The 24,748-nt window shown below is 43.9% G+C and overlaps 2 protein-coding genes across 3 annotated transcripts in view; one reads left to right on the forward strand and one right to left on the reverse strand.

Annotated features, from left to right (window-relative positions):
• ZEB1 (zinc finger E-box binding homeobox 1) overlaps window positions 1-22,070 on the reverse strand; it is a 102,830-nt gene extending 80,760 nt beyond the window's left edge. The window contains exon 1 of one of the 2 annotated variants that reach the window (XM_064162636.1): window positions 21,964-22,070. In XM_064162636.1, coding sequence (XP_064018706.1) covers window positions 21,964-22,021 — 58 coding nt within the window. In that variant the 5' untranslated portion in view covers window positions 22,022-22,070. Of the gene's footprint in view, window positions 1-20,864; window positions 20,889-21,963 lie in introns of those variants that run through there. The other variant, XM_064162635.1, reaches the window with a different exon arrangement.
• LOC135185525 (Wilms tumor protein 1-interacting protein-like) lies at window positions 22,020-23,170 on the forward strand. Its single transcript, XM_064162281.1, has 3 exons — window positions 22,020-22,034; window positions 22,180-22,628; window positions 22,876-23,170. The coding sequence occupies exons 1-3, from the start codon at window positions 22,020-22,022 to the stop codon at window positions 22,943-22,945; spliced, it is 534 nt and encodes a 177-aa protein (XP_064018351.1). The 3' UTR covers window positions 22,946-23,170.
• Window positions 23,171-24,748: the final 1,578 nt, after the last annotated feature.

Consider the following 24,748-nt stretch of genomic DNA (forward strand, 5'->3'; position numbering starts at 1 on the left):
TCAGACTTCCTCATGACTACCAGAGCCAATGCTTTCCCTAAGCCTTTTAGTTCCTTCCGATCATACTTTGTCAAGTCATTCCCAGCAGCAACCTCTCTGTTATTTCACCTGAGCACATAAATTCCTAATTATTTTGATTGCCCTGTATTCCTTTTTAGCTACTGGGACAGGAACAGCTCTAAGAAAAAAGCCAAACCAACTGACAAATAAAAACTCCCAGAAACAATTCCACGGTATGAAGAGCGCAGAGCTGTCAGCTCCTTTAACTCTTCAAGTAGCTGCTATTTAAGTAGGATCAATGTCAGTTTTAAATGAGCAGGTGAGGCAACTTCTAGTTTTCCTTTTGGAATGAGGTATTCTATAAAGTAACCAAGTGAGAGTATTTAGCTAAAGCTGCAAGTAACAAAAATCCAAGAAGCACAAAAGCCTTGGAGCTGTCAGACATACCAAAGGGCTCAACTCCACTGTCCCCAGGGGGAAACCTGGGACCAAACCTACCTCGTTCACATTTTAAGAGGAGGCTGCTCACATGGCTTGCTGCACAGGTAGATTTCAGCACAGTTTGAAGGAAGGCTTGACACCAGTGGACTCCAGGCATCGGAAGGCAGGCTTTCCAAATTAGCAGGGAGACTCTGCCGTGTGGCAAGTCGCAGGGGCAGATGAGCTGAAGGACCCCCGCATGGCAGGCTTCTGGTCAGTCATTCTGCCCAGGAGCTGTGGCTTTGAAAGTACTTCTGCCTACACCTTTATAGTCTAAATTAATCCAAATGAGGGAGCCTTTAAGGCTTATTAGAGTTTACTTATTTCCCCAGGCACCTTTTTTAAGGCAGTAAAAGGAAATACAGGATCAGAAACATTAAGTTTCCATTGCAGAATTGTCAACTGAAGTATATAGCTGCCTCTTTAAACTAAACTGCATTTGTGACCAACAGCAAAATTAGATCAGCAGCTTGACTGTTTTACTCTTTCCATGATGGATTATTAGCATTGTATAACTTCTAAAAGCAAAAGCATTGTTACTTTGTTAATATTCCTACCACTTAGAAGAAGGAATCTTCTTTTATTCTCCTTGAAAGAAATGCTGCTTAACAGCATCTTTGAGTGGCTGTTCCCTTGCTCCACCACTAACTCACTCCACTGTTAATCATTTTATCTGCATGTCTTCCCATCTGCAGCTGGCAGAAAGGAAATAGGAATTTCAACCTTCTTGGAAGACCCTGAAAGCAGCTAGGGATGTACTACTACTCAGCTAAGTACAAAACAGCAAGTTTATTTTTTTTTTCTTTTGGCACTGCTTCTTCTCCAGTTCAGCCTTTTCATTTCTCAGCTGGTAAAGTGCTTCTCCAAACCCCACCTTCATGGCACTAGAAGATTAAAAAACCCCACACAAGAGAGCACAGCAGATTTGGCAGCCAACAGACTAGCCACAGAAGCATTAGTTATTAGGAAATGTTTCTGAACATCTCAAGATTAAAATGGTTTTGGGAAAAGGAGAACATAAAATAGAAACTTTTAAGCAGTGTGCATTTCCTTAGCCTGACATAAAAACAGAGGTACAGAAGAAATGCTGTTGTATAACGGCAGCTTCAGTGTCAGGTTTGATTTACCAACTAAAAAACTTTGATACAGCAAAAGGGAACATTGAGCTGTTGCCTTTTATTTATGATTAATTTACAAGAAAAATATTTTCTGGTATCCTTTACAAGTACCCAAGATTGGTAGATGAGAGCTCAGACCAACTCTGAGAAGCATATATCATTAGCACTGAACTGTGGTGGAATTGTTCAGAGCACTGCTTACTGTGGAACAGTAAACACTGGCATATGTAGGTTAATATTCTGGATATAATTTACTAGTTTTCAGCCTGCATGAATAAGGGAGCTCTAAGATGCAAGTTCTTGCTGTCACTAGTCTTACAGGACTAAACGTGCAATGAAGACACTACAGGGTTTATACACAGGCTGCTGGAGGCAGGTTGGTGACACTCAGGTACTTAAATGCAACATCCATGGGAAGGGGATGATCAATTTCAGGAACACCATGCTGCTCAGCCTGCCCGAGATGCTGAGCAAACTTATTGTGGCAATGTTGAACAAAGGCACTGAACTTATTCCTTAGAGCAGCAAGAGGTGACGATGACAGTAAGATCTCCAAGTTACTCTCCTAAAACAGTTACTGGCAGCATTAAGCAGACTGCAGGCTGAAAATGTCTCTCTCCAACACATGCAAAGGACACAGCTAACAAGGAATGAAAGCCATGACTGTAACCCTATCAGACTGCTTCCTAACATTAAACACCTCTTCTGCCCTCTTGCCAGTGCCCACTGCTTCCACAGCATAGACAGCTAAGACGGGCATAGGTCCATGCCTTCACTAGTTTATGTTAAAATTGTTCTGCTGGGCTGGAGTCTTCATTTCAGCTCATTTGTTCAGCTGTGACTTGGGAGCCTGTGGGCTCCTCCAGTTGCTTCTGCAATGGAAGCAGGAGCCTGCTCTAGGTGTTCATGTCCAACCACCCAGGGTCTAGGAGGAAAAGCGGAGCCCTGCTCTCTTCACAGTACTCCTTCCACTCTCTTCCAAGGTGGACTGAAACAATTAAAATTCTCCTTTAAAAAAAAAAAAAAACAAAAAAACCAAACCAAACCAAACAAAAAAAAACCTACCCAGTTCATCGGCAAAGTCCTTCTGTGAAAGTGTTTTAAACCTGAAAATTGGGCGCTGGCTGAACCATCTTTGTTTTCAAGCAAAATGAAGAAGGGTTTAAGCACTTCACCAGTAAAGAAGGAAGAAGTAAACAGCGAAAAGCGTGGAAGAAGCCAAAGAGAACTGCAGATTTAACACAGAGACCATCCAGTTTCAAAGCTGAGTTTAAAATAATAAAATAAAGCACACTCATGCTTTCAGAGTGACTCTCACTGGGCTTAAAAGAGAGATCCCTTTGCTGCTCAATGTTGTTTTCAATCTCCAAAGTTAGTGAGGAAAAGTTATTTCCCGGTTCAGAAGGCCTTAAACATTCGAATAGAAGTCCCTCCTTAAACTTTGCCAAGTCTGATAAAAAAAGCAAAACAGAAAAACAGCCAAAGAAGGGCAGATGTAAGGTGGCAAAGTCTGGCTGAGGAGGCGCTCACCCCACGAGGTGCGGGGGCTCCGAGGAACAGGTTAAGCAGTTTCAGGCAAAGGCTCAGAAGGTGCAGGGTAAATCAACACAAGCTGAAAACCCACAAGTCAGGGAGAAATTTCCCACAAGCCTGGTGTGAAAGACTGCCTCCTTACACTGGAGTCTTTGAATAGCGCTTTTCTTCTGAAACAAAGTGTACGAGGTAGAGCGAACAAACTGTAAAGGTAACGGGGCCCTTTGTCAGAAGGCTCCTCCACCCACTTGTACTTTCCCCGCACAATAGCTCGTTTACAGATCCAGACCACTCCAGCTCCACACAGAAACAATTCTGCATTGTGAAGTGAATCTACCACAGGAGTAAAACCTAAAAATACTGCAGAAAGTCTATAACAATAATTCGGTAGAACTCTACGCTTCTTCCCTCAGAGACAAAGCCTTTCCCAGTTTCAATGGGTAATAACAGACTTAGTCACTCTTTACTTGACTATGACTAATAGCCTGCAAAAGCAAAAGACACCTATGTGCGGCCAATATATGAAGCAGTTCATCTCTTAAAATGAAAAGATGATTTGCACTGAAGCACAAGCAGCTGTGGTACAAAAATGCCTGTGATTTCCCCTCCCATGCCCACCGGGGAGAACAAAGCTCCGTGTAGCACAGTCCCACTGCTGCACGCTACCCGGGGCAGGCTCTGCGTGGCTGTTCACACAGGCAGATAGGTGCAGCAGCCTCCAAAGAGTTCTGAGCAGAACAAACAGCACATCACACGGATCGACCAGCAATCTGCTCAGCCCAACTGCACACCAGCACAAGGAAATGACGGCAGGCTGCTGGGAAAGTCTGGAAGCAAAAGACGGATAGCCTACCTACGCTCTACTTGCACTTTCACCTCAGAGAAGAGTTACTCCATCCCCCACAAGCCACTATAATAGAATAAAGATAAACGCAGGGATTATTCCAAGTTGACCCCAGGCTTTGTTCTTTCCCTCCAAGCACATTCAGTGAAAAGGTCTAAACACACATCTGATTTGACAAGCATTCAGATTGACAAAGAACATGGTGAAAGTGAAATCATACTTGGGGCATTCATGGGTCCCTATGTCAAAGGTCATGCAGCAGCATTTCAGCTGCTGCTAGCTAGGATTTAAAATAAACTAGTTTAAACTCCTACTGCCACAAGACAACAACATACAGTTTGTGCCAGCCAGGAAGATTTCTTTGCACTTTAAGCAGAATTCAACTCCAGGGATAATATAAATTCTGGATGAACATTTAATCCTCGCAGCTGGAACCACAAAATCTAGAAAAGACGAACAGTTTTCTTTTTTCAGTCAGATTCTCAACATCAACTCATGTAAGTCACCTGCAAAATACTGAATTATTATTACAAAGTCTGAACAAGCATTTATATGCCTTCACCCTTTAAAAAGTAAAACCACAGTTTTTTCTACCTAACTAAAGGTTGATCAGCTGATTCCAGTAGAAAAAGTCACATTTAACTCACTTAGCTAAACCAGAGAGCTCAAAAAGCATTATTTAATAACTTTCCATTGATTTCCTCAGTTTATCAAACATGATTTGAGTGTTCCAACCTTCATTAAATAGGTTTAAAGAAGGTACTTTAGAAACTAACTTGAATCAGTAGTATCAGGCTGGACAGCTTCAGGGCCATGAAAAGTAGGGGAGCAGCAACTGAAAACCTGCTGAGAAATAACAGCGCAGGCAAACAAATGTATTCTCCCAAAGCCTTTGTGAAGCTCGCTCTAAGCTACAGGCAGCACAGTGGTAAGCCCAGCTGTCGATTCAGCAAGCTGCAAGACTGACACTCCAAAACAGGTCACAGTTCAGCAAACAAGTTGTTATTTGTTTTTACTGCAGATGAAGAGATCTGCTTGCTGCAAAGTGGCATTTCCCAGGCAATGCTTTCCTATGAACAACCATATGCCTTTGTATATTACAAATAATATAACAGGCTGCCACCAGTAGATCTCAGTAGACTTCCTTACTGGTGAAAACTGTAAATCTCACCTCATTGCAGGAGAAGGTTTCACATAAGGATGCCATAGCTGGCAAGCAGGTACGTTTGTTACTTTGTTAGCAACTCAGACTTCCCCAAATTCATAGATTTGTAGAATGGTTTAGATTGGAAGGGACCTTAAAGTTCCAACCTCCCTGCCATGGGCAGGGACATCTCCTAATAGCCCAGGTTGCTCAAGGCCTCAACCAACCTGGCCTTCAACACCTTCAAGGACGAAGCATCCATGACCTCCCTGGGCAACCTGTTCCAGTGTCTCACCACCCTCACTGTAAAGAATTTCTTCCTAATATCCAGCCTCAATCTGCCCTCCTCAAGCTTCAACCCATTCTCTCTCATTTTATTACCACAAGCCCTTGTGAAAAGTCCCCTCTTGTCTTTCTTGTAGCCCCCTTCTGGTACTGGAAGGCTGCTCTAAGGTCTTCTAAGAGCCTTTTCTTCTCCAGTCTGAACAGTCCCAGCTCTTGCAGCCTGTCCCCATAGGGGAGGTACTCCAGCCCTCTGATCAGCTGAATCAGTACCTCTCATTACTACCCCTAGCTTTTATGCCAAAGCATTTTGAATGCATCTGCCAAAAAGCAGCCTTTATTCCTTGAGGTTTCCAGCAAAACCATACAGTTTGGTAACAACAGGCAGAGGACCCATTACTGCTACTCAAGGCAGCAGCAAGAGGGCCATGTTTAGCAGGATGTGCGCCATTAGCCAACAGGAATTAGTTGCATTACATGCTCCCATACACTCAGGCATCAGTTTAAATAACCTTTGGGCAGAAGACAGCCTTTATCCTTTTGACAAATAGGAAAAAGCCTCTCAAGGAAGCACAAAATGTGCCTGCTCTTTCTAGCTAAGGAAATCAGCCCTCAGACCTCCAGGTGCCCGGTATGACTTCTTCATCCACACCCCTTCCCCATAAACAACTAAAAAACCAACCTAAATATAGAGTATTTTGTACGAGACCCCTCCTACCTATGTGGAAATTCACAAGTAACAGGCTTTTTGTGAGCATCCCACTTGCAGAAACAGAGGAAAAACATCCAAAAGAGGCACACGTTTGTCAAGGGTTTGGGACAAGACAGCAATGTTTGTTCTTCCTCACCTGATGCTACAAGGATGACAACGCAGCTATCACAAAGCAAGGCAGAACTCACTTCTCTCCTGATCCCTTCTGTCCCCCAGTGGGAGCAAAGCACACTGCTTTGCTAATGACTGGCAGGTCACACTCAGGACAGCATGGAAAGCCTTCCTATTCTATCGTGCTGTGTAAGTAAATAGGTTTATCATGTTGGAGCAGTTGCTTACTGGTTGTAGGATATTCTGAGTTCTGTAGATAGCTGTGATGGCTACCAGATAATTTAGGATCTGTGAGGTGCAGAAGAAGATAAAAAACAAACAACAACACACCAACAAAAGCTATCAAATGTATTGAATAGATATCATCAGTAGCATCCAAGGCAGTAATCCCAAGGTGCTTTTTGGCTGTGTGATTCTCCAAAACACTCTTGCAAAAAAGGAAATCTAAGGGCAAGCACATGTGAATTATTTGGAACACATGCTTCCTCCAAATCAGAGCTTGATACTCCTTTTTCACATACTACAGGCTGATCTGCTGAGGATTACAGGTTAGCCTCTGCAAGGTACCCAAATTAAAGAGCTCCCAACCATAACAGTGTCCACTGAAGCACTCTGCAATAGTCACAGAGGTTCCACAGGACCACTCCAAGAAACCTGAACCACCTATTATTACAGCAGAGATAATCATAACCTTTATTTAAGCTCAAAAACCTAGTTCTGACTTTTTTGGTAGGGTTTTTTTTTCCCTTCTCTAAAATAGTCTTGCATGGAAAAGGAGGGGGAAGAAAGGAGATGAAAATACACTGTAGCTCTGCATATCTTAAGATCATTAAGTTCCTGCACAGCTAGATGAGACAGCATGGCAGAGTTCACTACCTACTACATTGTACTGAGGCCTTTAACTTCTTGTAAGAACTACCAGGTAAAGAAAAAGCATGAAGCTTTATTAATATGTCTCTGAAATACATCTAAGAGACTCTTCTTCAGAGAGGATCCACAGAAATTCCTCAAAACTGGAGTCACCAGGGTTCACACAAGCCTGTACCCTCCAGACATCTCATTCTGTGCCAAGCACTGCACCTTCGTCTGTACAAAGCCTTCTGCAATTACATAGTTTGTAGATTAGATACTTTACAAAGGAAACGTTAAGGTCTCACCTCCTCCTCACTACAATTAGCAATCAAAAGACAATTTGTCCACAGGAAGTTTTAAAATACTTTGTTCTTTGAGTTAAATATAGCAGTAAATATTCTGAATTGGTTATCTTCTAAACCTGAAAATATGGATGTGAGAGGTTTAAAAGACAACCAAACTCAGGTTTAGTTGCCTCAGGCACCCCATAGCTCTGTGGCTGTTGATCATGATTGTGTCCTAAATTTGTGATTCCAAGCCTGCTGCACAATTACTTCCAACAAGAGAGTGATCTTTCTTAAGTGCTGACTCAGATGTTAGAATTGAAAGATCATCCTGTTTATTAGTACCAGGATTGTATTTTACAACATGAAACCTCAATCATGACAGTTCACTAAATGTTTCTTTTCAAGCTACCAAGTACAAAGACCCAGTTAAAGTTTTCAAAAGCTCCTGACTGCAGGGAACTAGTCCAAAAGGGATAACTGGAAATAGTTTTGGCCAGTGTGAGGTCAAGTCACATCACTTGCCAATAATTAAGAGCAATCGTGTGCCTCTAGGGAGCAAGAACAGTACACTGGAATGGACTGTCCAGGAGTTGCTGTCCCCAGAGGTGTTCAAGAAAAGACTGGCTGAGACACTTAGTGCCATGGTCTAGTTATTTTGATAGGGCTGGGTGACAAGTTGGACTGGATGATCTCGGAGGTCTCTTCCAACCTGGTTGATTCTTGGATTCTATGATGTCCCCTCCTGTTGTCACACACCACAGCACAAGACTTTTAATGAATGACAGATGCTGTCATACCTGCAAACTTCACATATACCATTTCAACCAGCTACTCCTCTGATGTAGTTTCAATAGCACAGAAAGCAGCAAATGAAACTGTGATGAAAGAGTATTTTTTCCCTATTACCTAAACACCTTTAAGGTAACAAAAGCTATTTCCTATGTTTTTTTCTGGTTAAGTGAAGCTGAGCTTTCAAGCTTTCTTCTAACTTTGTCTTTGGTATTCTACAACGTCCCAAATCTGTCTGAGAAGCAACCATGGCACAACACTGCAGCCAAGTCAGACTAAGGCAGCAGCACCTTTCTCATATAAAAGACTTGAATAATTCTACCTTTTAAAAAATTCATATTCATAAATTCCACTTCTTTAAACTGCATTAAAGTACAACATCCTACTTTCAGTAGTGCCAATTAGGTCACAAATGCTGAAAGATTTGTTAAATAGGGTAGCTCCTTCCTTCTCCCATAAGACAGTCTGCTTATTTTCACTCAAATTGTCTTTGCATTACCCACCAGTGAGTGCAGAAACTCATGCCTTCCTACTGTGAACCACAGCTATCACTTGGGACAAGGAAAGAGAAGATCCTCTCTTAATAAACTATCCTGCAATGTATTTTAGTTGTCACCATCCACAGACTACCCACTGCTGGAGGTGGTTAGGTAAGTCCAGTTTCCTTCAAAAGCAGATACAGTCTTCAGTGTCATAAAAAGCTCATAAGAGCACAGGAACAATTCTGAACTGCAAAATAAAACGTGTAAAGTGAGTTAATCCTGCCATCAAGGGAGCAGCATCTGTGGAGCTCTATGCTATAACCAGTCTTAAAACTGCTCTCAGCTGTTTCCTTTTTCTTTATTTTGGGGGGAGTGTGTACATGTCACACTTCAGTAAAGGAGAGGAAGAGAAAGAAAAAGAAAGAAAGTAGTGCACATTTTGAGGAGAAGAGTTTTCCCTTAAAGACAATCAAGTCAAGAGGCTGGGGAAGAGCCTGGTGTGTGAAGTGCAGCTAGAAGGACAATGCCCACATAATGCATGGAATATACATCCAGAACAGCCAAGTGAGATCGGGCAGCAGCTGACAGTGTGAGAAAAAAGACCACAAGAGTTACTCAAACAGTATTCTAATTTTATTGATGACAAGTTGCAATTTTGCTGCTGAAGCATAAATTTCCAGAGTCCACTTTGTATCCACAGCGACACCCTGAACCAACTCATAAGAAGACAGATTAAAACAAGTCCAAGACCTTTCCTGAAGAATTTTAGGACAAGTTTTGCATGGTTTAACAATTCCTCCATACTCCATGTACTGAATTGTTTTTATGCTGACTTGTCAGCCAGTTTGGAAGCCCATGTTTATGAGAAGCTGTCTTCATTTTCCAAGCAGATGTAATCCAGGAAGATCCTCCATTTAGCATAAATGAAAGAAGCATTTCTATTTCCCCCCCCTGGAGAGCACCTTTTAGAGTTTGTATTCCATAAAACAAACAAACAAATCTTGAAAGCTGTAAATAGAAGTTAAGAAGTTAGAGTAGGTTTAGCCTGGATCTTAGGAAGCAGTTCCTCACTATGAACGTGGTGAAACACTGGAATAGGTTGCCCAGAGTGGAGATGGATGCCCCTTCCCTGGAGGTGTTTAAGGCCAAACTGGATGATACCTTGAGCAATCAAGACAAGTTGAGAGGCACCCTTGCCCATGACAGGGAGATTGGAGCAGATGATTTCTGAAGTCACTTCCAATTTAAACCATTCTATGAAAACAAGGGCAGCTACTGCTGCTTATGGACACAGTAAACCATAGAGACTTGAAAGGGTTTTTTTAAACACCAGCTTCTTAGAGTGGCTTAAGTACAGTCATCAAAAATCTGGATAGGATTCCTAGTTATTTATCCAGCTACTGTGCATCTGCACACAGACTTGTAGCTCTACTTGATCCAATTCACTAGAGCTTCATCATTTATATCATCTTCCAACATCTAGATTATCTCTCAGTCAGTCATGTTTCTGGCTCAGTTTCCTTCAAATCTCCATTAGGGCATCTTCCAAAAGAGTTAATAAACCATATACACTTCTGCAGGGCAGATTATGTAATTCTGTAACTAATCAAAACACTAGAAATATAAAATGTATATACACACACATATATATGTAAAAGAAAGGAAAAAACCACCCAAACACCTGCATGGTGAAATGAAACTGAGCCCTCATGCTATTGCTCCCTTCCTTCCCCCACACATATATAGCAACCAGGAACAGCAAGTAGTACATCATCCATTTAGCTCATTGTTGTTCTCCTGCTGGAAGGATCTTCAGCACTACTTGGTAAAGCACCTAGGAATACTTTTGACAGTTGGAAAAAAAAAACCCAACCCTTAAGTTTATTTTACACTCATTAACACCACCATAAACCAAAGGCTACTCTCTCCATCTCCCCAATCCAGATATCCTCCATGGCAGGCTTGTCATTTTTCGCTTTATAATGGAGTCATTTTATTGCATGTAAGAAGCCTCAGGCATTTTGTACAGCCCATTACTCTTTGCTGCCCACATTCAGATGGCTAATCTGCCATCAGCCAGAAGCTTGACAGACAAAAGGAAAAGGCAGGGAAACAGCACACGCGGTTGCGCGTGCGTGCACACATGCTTTGGCTACAGAGTATTCTGAGAGTAGACACAAGAACCAACAAGGCATACATCTGATTGCAGGCCTGTTTAATGCTTCTGTGGTTCAAAGAGGACAATGTGGCTAGGGAGACATTTAAAAAAAAAAAAGGTTTAATTAGGATGTCTGTTAAGATACATTAAGACACTAACCTGAAGGGCTCTACTTGGTGAGCATCTTGGAACTTCAAATGCCTCAAGCATCTGTCTAGGCAGAAGATTTGCTACAAAAGACCTTAAAAATGCTTTAAAAATATTGTCAAAAAGTTAGATGAATTAAGGGTTATGTTTATAAGCAATTATAAACTATGAGAACAGGACATTTGGCAAGTTTTCAATTTCAGCACTTCTGTTTTCTTACTTGCTCTGGAAAGAGCTCAGACTTATTAAAAAGGTTGTATACACTTTCCTATATCCCAAACAACTGGGACACTGCAAAGACACAAAGGCCAATGCAGTGAAATGATTTACATATCACACTGCATAACAAGGAGCTTTCTAATTATTTTTAAAGACATTGGAGTAATTAAGTGGAGGAGGCTTCCAGCTTCATATTAAAATAAAGAAAGTGCTCCTATTTGCTAGAGTTCTTAGAATGGTTTAGGTTGGAAGGGTCCTCAAAGGGACCTCTAGTTCCAACCCCCTGCCATAGGCAGGGACACCTCCCACTAGAACAGGTCACTCAAGGCCTCACCTAACCTTCTTAACTAACTTACTTTGTTTCTGAAGGAAAACAGCCCAGCAGTCACAAACAGTACTGGCCAAAACATTTTTAAAGCATCACAACCACACTTCACATCAGATATCTGGTGAGAACTTTGTCAGGATTATAAACCTCTGTGCTGTGTGTCATCCATTTGTCCTTTGCCACTGGGAAGATGAAACTGTCCCCCCTGAGCAAACAGACTAAAAGGAACAAAGTCACCACTAGTTCTAGTCACTCACGTGCTGAGTACAAACCTGGCTCATCTTTATAAGAGGTCTCTCTTCGTGTCACTACCACATCAGCTATGCAGGCTGATCCCTGTAGGCATGATTAATCACGTGGCAAAAGAACTGAGGCATGTTAGACTGCATTCTGTGTCACTGGAACTATTTCCCTTTCCCTGTGCTGCAACTACCAATACAATTCTGCTTCTCATTTCTGTTTATTATTCCACTTCTGCGCAAAGTGTCTCACAGCACTCTGACTGAAACAGAACTGATGCTATCTTACCTCCACTGCTTCTTGTAAAACATATTTAGGGGGTTAGGTATACAGTATGACAGTCAATTTAAAATCTGGAGAAAAACCACAAAGTAAGCCTTACCATGAATAGCCTTTTCCCATTTAGCCTCTGTAGTTTTAGCATCATTACAACACTGTTAAGAACAACAAAAGTTTAGCTTGCCTGACTACAGGGAGCATCCAAGATAGCCTAAGAAGATGAAATGATTTGATATAATAACTATACAGGGGTAAGCCTACTAAACTAATTCCCATTGTCAATGCAAATAAATTCTCAGCACTCAGAGCTAAAATATATCAAAAGAGGTTATTATAGCAAGTTGTCCAACAATCTGCTCCTATCTGAAGTTTAAAGTTAGCAAGAACACAGTTTTCTTGTTGTCTTGGAGTCATGAAGTTCTGAAATCCCCTGCAAGTCTTGTCCTGCAGGACAAGTACTTCTCCCCTTCTGTGGCCATCTGCAGCAGCTCCTCAACAGCAGCACCGTCCCTGGCCATACTCCGTAACCTTATCTTTCTCTTTCACATGTCCAAGGTAAGAGGGAAAAAGAAATGCCACATTTGCATATGTAATTATGGGGTAGCTCAGGAGTAAGCAAAAAATTACTGGAAGTTGAGAACAGATATGCCTGATGACCACACCTTAGTTTTTCAAATGAAAATGCTTTGCAAGGAAGGGGAAGGGACAGCAGCAGGGAAGGAAGCCAGCCATTACAGCTCCAAATCTGCTTCAAAGTCCTTATTCACCACTTCATGCTCTTCATGGGGCCTACTGTACCTAGGTCCTTCCTGTGAACCATCACCTAAGAATGAAACCAGCAGTATGCAACTAGTTCTATTTCGCTTGAACTTACTGTGTAGTTGTCCCAGAAACACTAAGAAAGAAAGAAAAGGCTACAGAAAGACACAAACAAAATGGGACAGCAGACTGAACAGGTTACAGAGCCTGCAGCTCCTTTTACAGTCTAAACTTCACGTGACTTACAGTAGGTGCCACGCAGGAAACTAAGAGAAAGGATAAAATGGACTAGAAGGTGGGAAGAAGGGAAAAAAAATTAATGCATAGTGGAAATGACACATGGCAGAAATTCCTCAAGGCATTGAGGGAAAAAAATGTTTTAAAAGAAATGTATTGAGGAAAAAAAAAAAAGGGACAACTCATCTCCCTATGGTTTTGAAAAATTCTTAGGCTGGCAGAGAAGGAAGACATTAAGAAAACAAAAAAAGACCTAACCTGCTTCTTTAGGTCAAATCTACCAGTTCAGCAAAAAGCAACCTAATCTCTGTAATTAAGGTCTGATTTTCCTGTTCTTCATATTGCACTTTTTCAGATGGAATAGAGTTCCCCAGGCCTTTTTCAATCATGCTACATTTGTGATGTCTTGTAATTTAATTCTGCTTTCACCCATATACAGTCTGTGGACAGATGTCTCTACAAAATGGAACAGAAAACAGCCCTCAGTGTCTGTCAGTCAGAATTTGAGGAGGAATGTTTGCTGAAATAATGCAAACTTCTCCTATCACAATAATTGAAGGTGTTCAAAAATATTACTGGCCCAATCAGCATTTGATCTTAATGAGGACAGGCACACTAGTTCATAAGTAAACAGACTCTCTCTGCCACATCACACCCTTAACACCTTTATTTCAACCTCTGCCCATAAAAGTCACTCAGTATCACAATGAAAGGCCAAGTTTATAATCTTGCCAGCTCCTCCAGTGTTCCTGATCTAACATTCAACTTGTGTGGAGCCCAAAACACTTCTTGAGTTTGCAGAGAGAGTGGATACCTGCATGAAGTCCAAAAACATACTCAGAGGAAGCACATAATACTTAGTTGGTCAGTTAAGAAAGAGTTGTTTGTTTTCCTTCTGAGACACTCTAACATGATACAAGGTTGTTTAAAGTAGTCACTCTGCACATCCTTTCATTCAAGAAGGGCTGCTATTTGTACTTACAGATTCTAACTGGACAGGATGGAATGTCATCTCAGCACAAGATAAACTCTCTTCTTTAGCCCTCTCCTCAGACATAACTGAGCCCCCTAACACATTTGGAAGGACACATTTATCAGTAGACATTCACTTGCTTTACACAGTGCAAAAATAGATGGATCACTATGAAGGCAGAGCAACGAGGGAGATGCCACCAAACAGCAAGCAAACATTTGTAAGGGAAGCAACAAAAGATTCCAGTTTTCAGGTTTTAACAGTTGTTAACCAAACTGCTTTGCAATAACAGGGGTAAAGTCCTCACGTCAAGGAGCCTGTGACAGCTGGGAATGACAGCTGAAAAGGGGAGAACTGAAACAGGCTGCTTTCAAACAGTACTGACTCCTCAAAGATGAGAAAGTGTATTTTTAGTTAACTTCTGTTGCTCTGAAAAAGCATGTTAAAATAAAAGACACAGTTACACTAGAGTAATGGCATCAGAAACAAGCACGCAGTGAGACAAAGGTAAAAGAAAAGCTTCCTCCCTGCTTGGGCTTCCTTCAGAGACAAATGCACAAGTTGAAAGAATCCTGTTTAATATGTTCAGCACTAGCCAAACATGTGAGCCACTGCCTGGCTGCTCCACACAAAGCTACAAACTTCTTCCTGCTCTACCACCACCTATCCTCCTAACACATGAATGTAAACTGCCAGGCACTCGCACAAGGAAATCAGATGTATAGGCTCAGATACAGGAAGAGAAAACTCAGTACACACATTTTTACTGCCTGAAAGTTGCTTACATACTGTGGTGAAGGGGGTAGTATTTTTCTCAGGAGCACTGAAATAGATTTATAAAGCTATGCTGCATTTAACTGTAGTCAGTATCCATCAAGCCTCAACTCTTCTCAATTCAGCTTCCCATTTTCCTTGGCTTGTCAAAGAAGACCACTATTTATTTATGCAAGAATGGGACAAATAGGTTATTAAATAAACCACAGCTCAACACAAAAAGGAAAACTAAAATTAATCCTAGCATTTCTTTACAAGAGGGGGACAAGCAAAGATTATAAAGCTGCGAGAACAGATTTTAAAAATATCAAAACTTGTGTCATTCTTTCCAGTAACCTAAAAATAAGACAGCAGGAATTAGCCAGAAAAGTAAATCAAGACTCAGAAATACCTGTGCAGTTGATAATCAGCTCAAATTGACTCCGTTGGAATATCAGAGGCAATGACTTAGTGAGAGGGTTAAAAAATCTTGCAATATAGAAGCAGAAAGCATCACAAAACCACAAAACCCTCCCCCAACAATTCCAGTGTCTCAGGGCATCATCTGGCCAACTGAGGTCAGCACTGTATCCCAGTCTGATCTCATGCAGCCAAACAGGAACTATTCATTGCTCTCTGGGAGGCCACCGAGGTGCATCAGAAATAAAACATCAAAACTTCAGTGAGAAGCAGAATGCTCCCTTCCCTATTCCATCCTCCCTCCTTCCCACACATGCTCTTTGCCCTTGCCCATACACTCCTGCCCACTCATACACACATCCCTTCTCTCCATGGTGTACCTGGACAGTTTGATTATTGGTTGCTGTTGGCTTTTTGAGTTTTTTTTTGGAGGGGAGGATGGAGTGTTAATTACTGAAGATTTCACATGGTATTTACTGCCAGATGATCTCTACCACAGATGATCTATTGCACTGTCTCGTGAGTAGATTTAACCACCCATCTTCACTAATGAAGACACCAGATTACCCTCCACATCCACCTTGACCCACACTGCCCAGGGTCCCCAAGCAAGAGCAGCACCACCCTACACCTGTAGCTACATGGCTGTGTTGTAACAGCAGCAGCCCCCTCCAACAAATGGCTGCAGTGGCAAAAAAAACAAACCTAGACTTGGCCCATGTTTGTTCCAGTCAAGAAGAGTTCCTAGGCCCAACATTTATGTATTTCTGGGGGAATTTGTTTTAAGGAGGACTTAATGCTTTTCTATTTACCTAGGCATCATTTTCAAACATCAGAAATAACAGCTACATGCTGAGACTCTTTAGTCACTACTGTCCCAAGAAAACCACTGATTACATAATCTGTGCTCAGATGTTAACCTCTAAGAAAACAGTCCTCATAACTCCCCACACAGAGTACAGATGCTGATGATAATAGTGTAGGTCTTAAACTAATTCCCCCTCATTTTATTTTACTTTTGTTTACCTATACATGGCTGAAATTGAAGAGCTGGGAATGTGAAAAACACAAGACAACACTCTATACCTCTCACGACATTGTTACATCAAGATGGATCATGTGGGCAGAAAATATCACCAGTGAAGATACTGTCTTAATACCAGCTAAAAATGGCTAAATAGAGAAGTGAGGTTTGTACAGCAAACAGCTGCAGGCACAAGTTTTTCAAGGCACTACATAAGAAAAAGCTTCAGTACTTAAACTGAAAGAAACAGTAACTGCTAAAGGATGAATCTGTTCTTTCTCTTTAAGGCTCAAGATCAGGATAAATGTAAGGGTAGTCCCAAGGATTAAAAATGGACTGAACTCAGTCTTGCTATGGACTTCCTGTGTGACCTTGGGTAAGTCACTTGAGAATTTAGTTCTCAAAAATAACAGGCCTATTATAGCTGCCAGAAGGAAGCACCAAAGTTTGAGACCACAGATGCAAGCCAGGTCCTGTGCTTACTTGCCTGTAACAGAGAAGATCCCACCTGGTGAGAGCCCTTTTGAAAAAAACAGGTAAGTATGGCTACAACTTCAGGAATACTGGTACTGAGCACTTGAAAGTTCAATTGCAACTGCACTTTGAAAAATCAGGATGAAAGCCTACATAAAACCAGAATTACTTCCACTTTTCAAGCTCTGGTTTTGTGTATTTGCATGAAATCTATCACCAGCAGAATCTTTCTGATCTCCAGAGATGCAGTATGCAGTGTTAAATGTGGGATTTACAGTCAAGGAAGCACACCATATTCTAATCAACTTGCAATATCAATTAGCTAGAGCTTTGGAAATGACTACAAACAGCTAATGAGTTGAAAGCAACAAGCTTGTATTTTTGGTAAATAATAATGACTGAAAGTACAAGAAGAGATTCTTAAGAGCCATTTGGCTACATGCTGTCATTCCAGCAGTTCCCTTGTAACAGAGACCACTTGCTCAAAATAACAATTAAACACCAAATGAGCAAAATAGGCCAGAAGCCACACTTCAGAGGTTGGCTTTATTTCTTTAACGTGGTAACAGTGTCCCACACATGTTACAAACGTCTGCCATCCCTCACTGGTATTTTAAACCCTATTAAAACAGATGTTTCCACATGAAGAAAGGAATGGCACTGATATTTTTATGTTTGATTACTCCAGCCTTTCCCACCACCACCCTAAAACTTCCTAAGAAGTACTAACAGGTTACTATCAGCACCCAAGTCCCAACGGGGAAGGAGGCAAAGGAAGGCTGTGGGACCACTTCTACTTTCACTGATGACAGAGGAGCTCACTTACACAAAGCAGGGGCCAAAAGTCAGCAATGCCAACAGCAACTGCACCAGTCACGAAGCCCAAAGCTCACAGGAAGACTCAGTGGGCACAAATATAGCAGAAACACGTTCCCCAGAAAATCTGGGCTGAGTTCACAGAAATCCAATCCTAACTTTTAACTGAAAAATTCAATCCAAGTAACTTCTGACAGGGAAGCCCAAGTCAGAGGGAAAGTTTCATCAACTGTTTCAGCATCATGTTTGCCAGACTCACGTGAGCAAGAAGAACAGCTTCAGACAACTAATCACTTTTAAAAAGCCTCTGCCTCAGGTAGCTGATTACCTTAAAACACGTTACAGCTGTTAGAACAACTGATTACCCAGCCAAAAATGAAGAGATAATGACATTTTAAAGTGTGTTCCTATTATATTTCACCAGTTAACATTAAAACAGAAGTATAATTTGTTCATGTGAGAGATTTCCCTGGACTCAAACAGTTAATGCAGTTGTCCATGTAGACCTTCTCACTGTGCCTGGAATTTTAACTCGGGCTACATTCCTCAATTCCCAAATTGCAAGTTTAAATTAACACTGGACTGAAAACACAATACCCAGTGAAAACTAAAAAGGAGGGTGTGTGCAAGAGAAGACAGGCACAGCAAGGAATGCTGTATCCCAAGCATCACTAACACCTGACATCCTGCCAGGAATTAACACCTTGGAGCTAACAGAAATAACGCCATGCTCTTGCCTCATTCAAAGGCACTCAGCAACCTTCTCGCAGTCCTTTGCTTTCTAACAGAAGTTAATATGAAATTATCTAATAAACACAAAAAGAGAGGAAATCCAACTGCAAAGCAACTGGAATAGCACAAGTCAATGTACACGACCTTTTGGTAATGAGTTCAGTTAGCAAAGGGTAATAAAAAAGCCTGTTTCATACCCTCTTCTCCTCACACAGACCTGACAGCATGCAGCATTTACTCAATTTCATGTACTCCTTTTCCCAGTTAATACATACCTGAAGAACAGAAGGTACACTTAGATTATTTTCAGAACATCACTATAAAAACTTAGTATCTTTTTTCCCCCTTCAGTAAGGGAAGTTTTAAATATTTTGCTTGTTTCACTTGTCCCATAGCACTGCTGAAGAATGCTACATTGACTTTTGCTGTTTAGTAAGAATTAAGAGAATGCTATAATATGTATGAGAGATGCTAAGCAAGCAGTTAATGCTAACAGAAAGTGAAAAAATCCTTTGCTGACACCAAATCTATTTAAAAGTCCACACAGGATTTGCATAGCGTGGCAATGCAGATAACTGGCCAATATCACATCCCTCTTTTCTCCTCCCCATTGCTTTACCAAAAGAGAAGGAGGAAAGGTAGAAACAAACAGAGACTCACAACCAGTGCTACGTTTCTGCTTTATCAGTATGGTGCTATCATCCCAACACTTTTTTTAACTCCTTTGCTGCAGCAGATGTTTCAGTGGACTAGCCAAAAGAAGGCGAATGACACAGGATGGTTTCTTCAGGTAGGAAGTGCCAGATTTTCTTTTAAGTGAAGGTCTTAGTGGCAGTGTCAATCAGCTCTGTAGGGGCCAATAAACATGGCAGAAGAAGAACCAGGTCTAGAGTTAAGATGACCTTCTTTCCAGCTACAGCTAAAGCAGTAGGATGGCGACCAAGTTCCAGCCCTCCAACAGAGGGAGTGAAAACATTTTAAAAACCTACCAAAAACAAACCCAGAAGTTTACAGGAACAGCTATGTTAAATTTACCAACAGATAAGCAGCAGGAAAGTTTACAGTACAGTAACTCCATGCCATAGCCCAGTATTATTAGCTGGTATAGTAGATGTCAAGTGCAATCTCTCTCTAATAATCTCACGTTCTGTGGGAAAGTAGGGGGAAAAGCAACTGGGCCAGCATGAAATTGATTTAGTGTACACTACAAAGAAGGCTGTTGCTGAAGCATCTCTTGTACAGAGATCTCTCATTAACAGAAGATAACTCACCTGGAAGAGCAAAGTACATTTAGAGATTTAGAAAAAAAAAGTCTCATACTTATTTTAAATGTTAAAGGGTTAACATTGTTCAAGTTATTTTCTTTAGTAAACATCTGCAAGTCAAACATAAACCCACTGCTGAGAAATCTCTATTACCCAGAATCTATTATCTAACTGATCCTGATGCTTCAATGCACCATGACTTAAACAGGTTTTAATTCCTCAAAAATAGGAACCAAAACCTACCTAAACCAACACATAATACATGCCACATTGCAGAAACAGTTGACTCAGAGGCTATTCATAATAAAACGGGTGCAGCGACAAGGTCTAAAAGTGATGAAGATTAAAAATACCTGACACGATACCACGTCCTATACACCTTTTGTTTTCTGCAAGTGAGACATGCTGCAGACAAAATGTTTTGTGCTAAACAGCCTCAAATCTGGTTTTCTAATATTAAGCACAAAGGAAAAACACTGACAGCAAGCGTGGTAAATAAATCCCTCCCTTGAGAGGGAAAGCAGCAGACAGGAGGGGGCTGACATGCATGCAGGAGAAAACTAAACACCATCTTTTTTTTCTACCTGCACAAGTTGCCATTTGCTGCAGCGATTAAAAATCTCTTTCCCCTGTTGAGCTCAACAGCTAGGTTTTCACAAAAATCTCTCTCTCAAGTCATCTGTTGATATGCCCGAAGAGTACGACAGTCATACCACCGGATCTTTAAGAGGAAAATCCATTTTCTTTCCTGCTCAGGTAAACATGTTTACAGCTCCTGCACAGACGCTGGGTGGTTCAGACTCACATGTCACACATATGTCGTCAGCAGTAAGAAAAGCCCCTTTCTCTGATCACCAGCATTTTTAATAAGGTAAAGAGAACAGCACTTTCCAAACTTACCTTCGGCACGGCCCAATCATGAGCTAAACATAAATATTTACACTAGGACGAGGAATTAATAACGCGAGCGTGCAAACAGAAATACTCGCTAGCAAACGCACACGGCAATAAGAAGAAAGCCCTCCTAAGTTCAGGGCAACCGAACCAAGTGGTTAGCCCCCGGAAAGGCCCTTGTTTATCACCGCGTTACGCCCGAAACACTCAGGATTAGAGCGGACAGGCACCGATCGTGACTCCGATCTGTTTCGGAGACCGCTCATTGCGTATGAAAACATCTCGGATCGCAGGCGAAAGCCTTCCTATCTGTGACCCTGCACAGGAAATGCCACACACAACCTAAAATTGCCAAGGAAGGTTACAAAATCTCCTGCTCTGCACCCTATTGCGAGGAGTCGCTACGAGAACTACTTCTGCATTTTCCAGAAAATAAGTACAGAGTGGGTGTTACGAGCGTTTATTCCCCCTGCCGTGTACCTTCCAAACGCATCTTAAAGTAACACACGTACCAAAGAGGAAAAAAAGCACACCACCAGCCCCACGGCAGCCCTCAAGTCTGAAATGTAAATGTAATTCCTTATATAGACTGCAGCAGTCGGTCACACACGCACGGAGAGCGGAGCGGGGGCCCCTGGCCAAACCGTTACCACCCATCATTATACAAACAGGTACCTCCGAAGCCAGAGGGAAGGGAAGAAACTTCACCGCCCGCCCCCGCCGCCCGGGACCAGCCCTCCCTTCCCCACAGCCCCGGTGGGACCCAGGGCGGGGAAGCAGCGCGGCCGCTGCCGAGGACCAACTCTCGGTGGGGAGGAGGCGGCGCCGGCGGCAAGCGGACGGCGGGGGCGCCGGCCCCCTCCCGCTGGCCCGGGGCGGCCGCGCCGCGCTGCCCCCGCGCGAATCGCTGCCTGCTGCGGCCACGGTGCCTCCCCCACGGCCGGCAGCAGCGCTCCCCGGGTGTGCCCCCCTTCCCCGGGTGGCAGCGGGAGTCCCCCGACCGCCGCCCCCCGAAAAGCGAGCGCCAGCCCGCCCCGCGGCGCCGGCCGGCAGCAAGGGGAACTCCGGCGGGCGGCAGAGAGGCGCTCCCGGGCGGGCGGCGGGGCAATCCCGCTCGTGGGGCTGGGGGGAAACGGGCGGGGAGGCCGCGCTCCGCCGGGGCGCGCAGGTAACAAGTTTCGGAGTTAGGGCTGCCGAGGCCGGCCGAGCGGCGAAGGCTCCCCCGCCGCTCCCCGCGGGGCTCGGCGTCCCCGCCCGGGCCGGAGGGCGGCGGCGCGGCCGGGGGGGCCCCCCGAGCCCGCTCCCCGCAGCGGCGGTGGGGCGGTCGCGGGGCGTGTGGGGGAAGGCAGCGTGTAACGGTCCCGGACAAGCGGCGGAGTGCGGAGGCACCGCTAGGCGGAGGAGGGAGGCAAGCGGCGAGGCGAGGGAGGCACCAGGTAGCGGATATAACGGTGCGGAGGGAGCCGGGCTCCCGGCGAGGAGCGGCGGGGGAATTACTTTCGCGCCCGCCCAACCAACCCCCTCCGCGCTCGGGACGGTTTTGCCCGGCCCCCGCCCCGGCCCCGCCGCCGCCCGAGCGCGGCCGGGCTGCTGCCCCGCGGGCTGACTGACCGTTATTGCGCCTCGGGTTCGCCTGCTTCCTGCGCTTACACCTGGGGCCATCCGCCATGATCCTCTCGCTTGTGTCTAAATGCTCCAGTCACCTCCTCCCCCGCCCTCCCCCCTCCCTCCCCTCCCCTCCCCCCCGGACCTGGTTTACGACACTGGGTGGTTTTACTTTTACATCACCTTCCTACACCTAGTGCTCGGCCGGAACCTTGTTGCCAGGGGAGACCGGCGCTTTACGGCAGGGCGTTTGAACGGCGGCGGGGGAAAAGTTGCGGCCGCAGGTACCGGGATCGGCGGCCGCGGCCGGCGGGAGGCTGGCGAGGTGGCTGCGGCGCCGCCCGGGCATCCCCCGACCCGTCGCGGGCTGCGTTCCCCCCGGCTTTTCGTCGGCGGATAACGGGGCATCGCCGCCGGCCGGGGCGGGACGATGGGGCTGGAGTCTCGGGCGTCGGGGGGTGTGCCGGTGGGCGCCGGTCCCCGAGGCGGTGGAGGGGAAACCTCGCTGTCGGCGTGTGCTGCGGCGGAGTGCCGCTCGTCCCGTATCGCCGCGTTGGGGGACTGGCCCGTATCCTGCCTCCCGGCCCGGGTGGGCCGCCCCGGTTCCAGGTGCCTCCTGCCCCGCTGCCGTGCGGCCTGCTCAGCTCGAACCCAGCGGCAGCCGCCTCCAGGTGCGGCGGAAGTGGCCGCGCTCGGCGAGGCTGCGCCTGTGCCAACCCAGCTTCTTGCTCCCGTGCCGGGCACCTGCCTCCGGCGTTGGAGCGGCGATACGGCCGTCGCCGCCGCAGGGTCCGCTCGTCGCCGCCTCTGCAGCCCGTGTCCCCTGCGCGCTCCCTCAGCGTGACCCGGGCGGGGAGGGCAGCGCAGCGGTGCCGGCTCGGGCTGGTTCGCGTCGTGACGGTAATCTTTGCGTTACAGGTCTAATCAAGAAACAAACAGCTGGATGAGAGTGATGCTGTTCCAACGATGGGAAATCTGTCACTCTTGAGGTTTCCTGAGTCATACTTCCTGCTTTTATGAAGAGGAGGTCTAAAATTTTATGCCCTAAAAAACAAGAAAGGATCAATTTCACACAGATAATTCATAAACAACCTCGTTTGAGCATAATAAAAATATTTAATGTGTTGAAAGCTAAAGCCTTGCCATCAAACACTTGTACTGTTTATTTACTCTTGCTTTCCACTTCAGGCAATAAAATAATTTAGTAAATTTCCATTTCTTTCTAAGCTTTCTTATTTCTTCCCCCTGCCCCCATCCTAGAATAACTGCTTCTGAGGAATTCTTTTATCCAAACAAATCTCAATGAAAGCATTTCTGCTAATGGGGTACTTGTAATAAGTAATTGATCCATTAGTGAATTTGAGGCCTTTAGCCTCTAATTGTCTCTGTGCTATATGTTCACATACTCTGACCACCTCATCAGATGGAAGCAGCATAAGATGTCTCTGGAAAAGTAACTATTGAAGACTGCGAGTTTGTGGCAATGTCTTGCATTTGAAGCTTCCCCAGAAGTCAAAACAATTAGAAATACTTAGGTAAGGGGCTGAAATGGATGCAGTTACTCAAAGATCTAGATATTTTTTTTTCTTCAGAATTAATTGTGATCTCAGAAATGTACTTGAGTACTTGCATGAAATTAGCTGTTGCAGGTACAAATAATTTGTCAAATACATTTCTAAAAAGTGAGTCCATCTCTTATCTTTACCCGGTGCAAGTTGGTTGCTGACCTCAACCATTTAACGAGGACCTACCTGAGAGCTGTTAAAGAAAGCTAACAAACAGTACGAAGTGTTTGAAGGACCACTAGAAGTCGTTTAAACAGCATTAGGTGTGATGTTAGCTGGAAGTACTGCACAAACAGAAGGGTAGCCAGGAACTGCAACATCAACAGCAAGGTAAAAATGAAACTCGTCAGCAAAATTTTAAGTGAACTGCAAAGTTGAAGGCAGAAATCTCACTTTGGTTCAGCTGTAATGATCCAACGTCTTTGCATAGAAGGTACCCGTGGCTGTGAAACTGGTTGCAAATGAGGACGTAAGGTGTGGAATTCTTGGATGTTTTTATCATTCCGTGGATGAATTTAACTGAATTATCATGCACAGATTTTAGTTCCTTAAAATTTGTCATGCCTTAGAAGGTATTTGCAACAATCAAAAGAATAGAAACATATCTGTAGATAAACTTGTAGATTTGTCACATTATTCCCTTACACGTCCACACAAAATTCCAGGCCCTTTAAGTGGCTCCTTTTCATCGAGTTTTGCCACTTTTCACCTCTGGATGGGAATTGTTGTCTCTTCATTTTGAGCAGTTTACTCTTCCTAAACAGAACGAGGAGAGAAACAGTCTGCTGCTGCTTGCTTGTTATTACTCTTTTTCAAATAGGCATAGTGTCTGTTTGAGCATTAGTTTCTTGAGATCTCCAAGCAGCTAGAGGTAGCTGATGACAACCTTTGCTGCCCATTAGTTTCTGAAGAGCAGAACTGAAACTGGCAGGAGCACTGCTAGCTCTCCACTGATATGGTTTTGATAAGTGAGAAGAGAAAACCAAAGCTTGGTTTGTCTATGCTCTGTTAGATACCTAAGGAGGTCTAGAAACTAAAAGAGCAGAGGAGAATGTTTTGCATCAAGTCATTGGTTACCTCAATCACTATTCATTGTGGAAGCATCTTATTCACAACTTTTAAATAGATATGCCAGTGGTTTGGGTTTGTTTTTAAACTTTTGGTGTATTTAATCCAAGCAACTGGGCACTTCACATCTTTGTATACAAAGTTCCCATTACTTACTG

This window comes from Pogoniulus pusillus, chromosome 23, assembly GCF_015220805.1.
Source record: "Pogoniulus pusillus isolate bPogPus1 chromosome 23, bPogPus1.pri, whole genome shotgun sequence".
Classification (NCBI taxonomy): Eukaryota; Metazoa; Chordata; class Aves; order Piciformes; family Lybiidae; genus Pogoniulus; species Pogoniulus pusillus.

Excerpts from the sequence above, each read along its gene's own strand:
- LOC135185525 (XM_064162281.1), top strand. Across the intron at positions 22,629-22,875 it reads CCAGCGGCAGCCGCCTCCAG|GTCTAATCAAGAAACAAACA; the intron begins GTGCGGCGGAAG and ends TTTGCGTTACAG.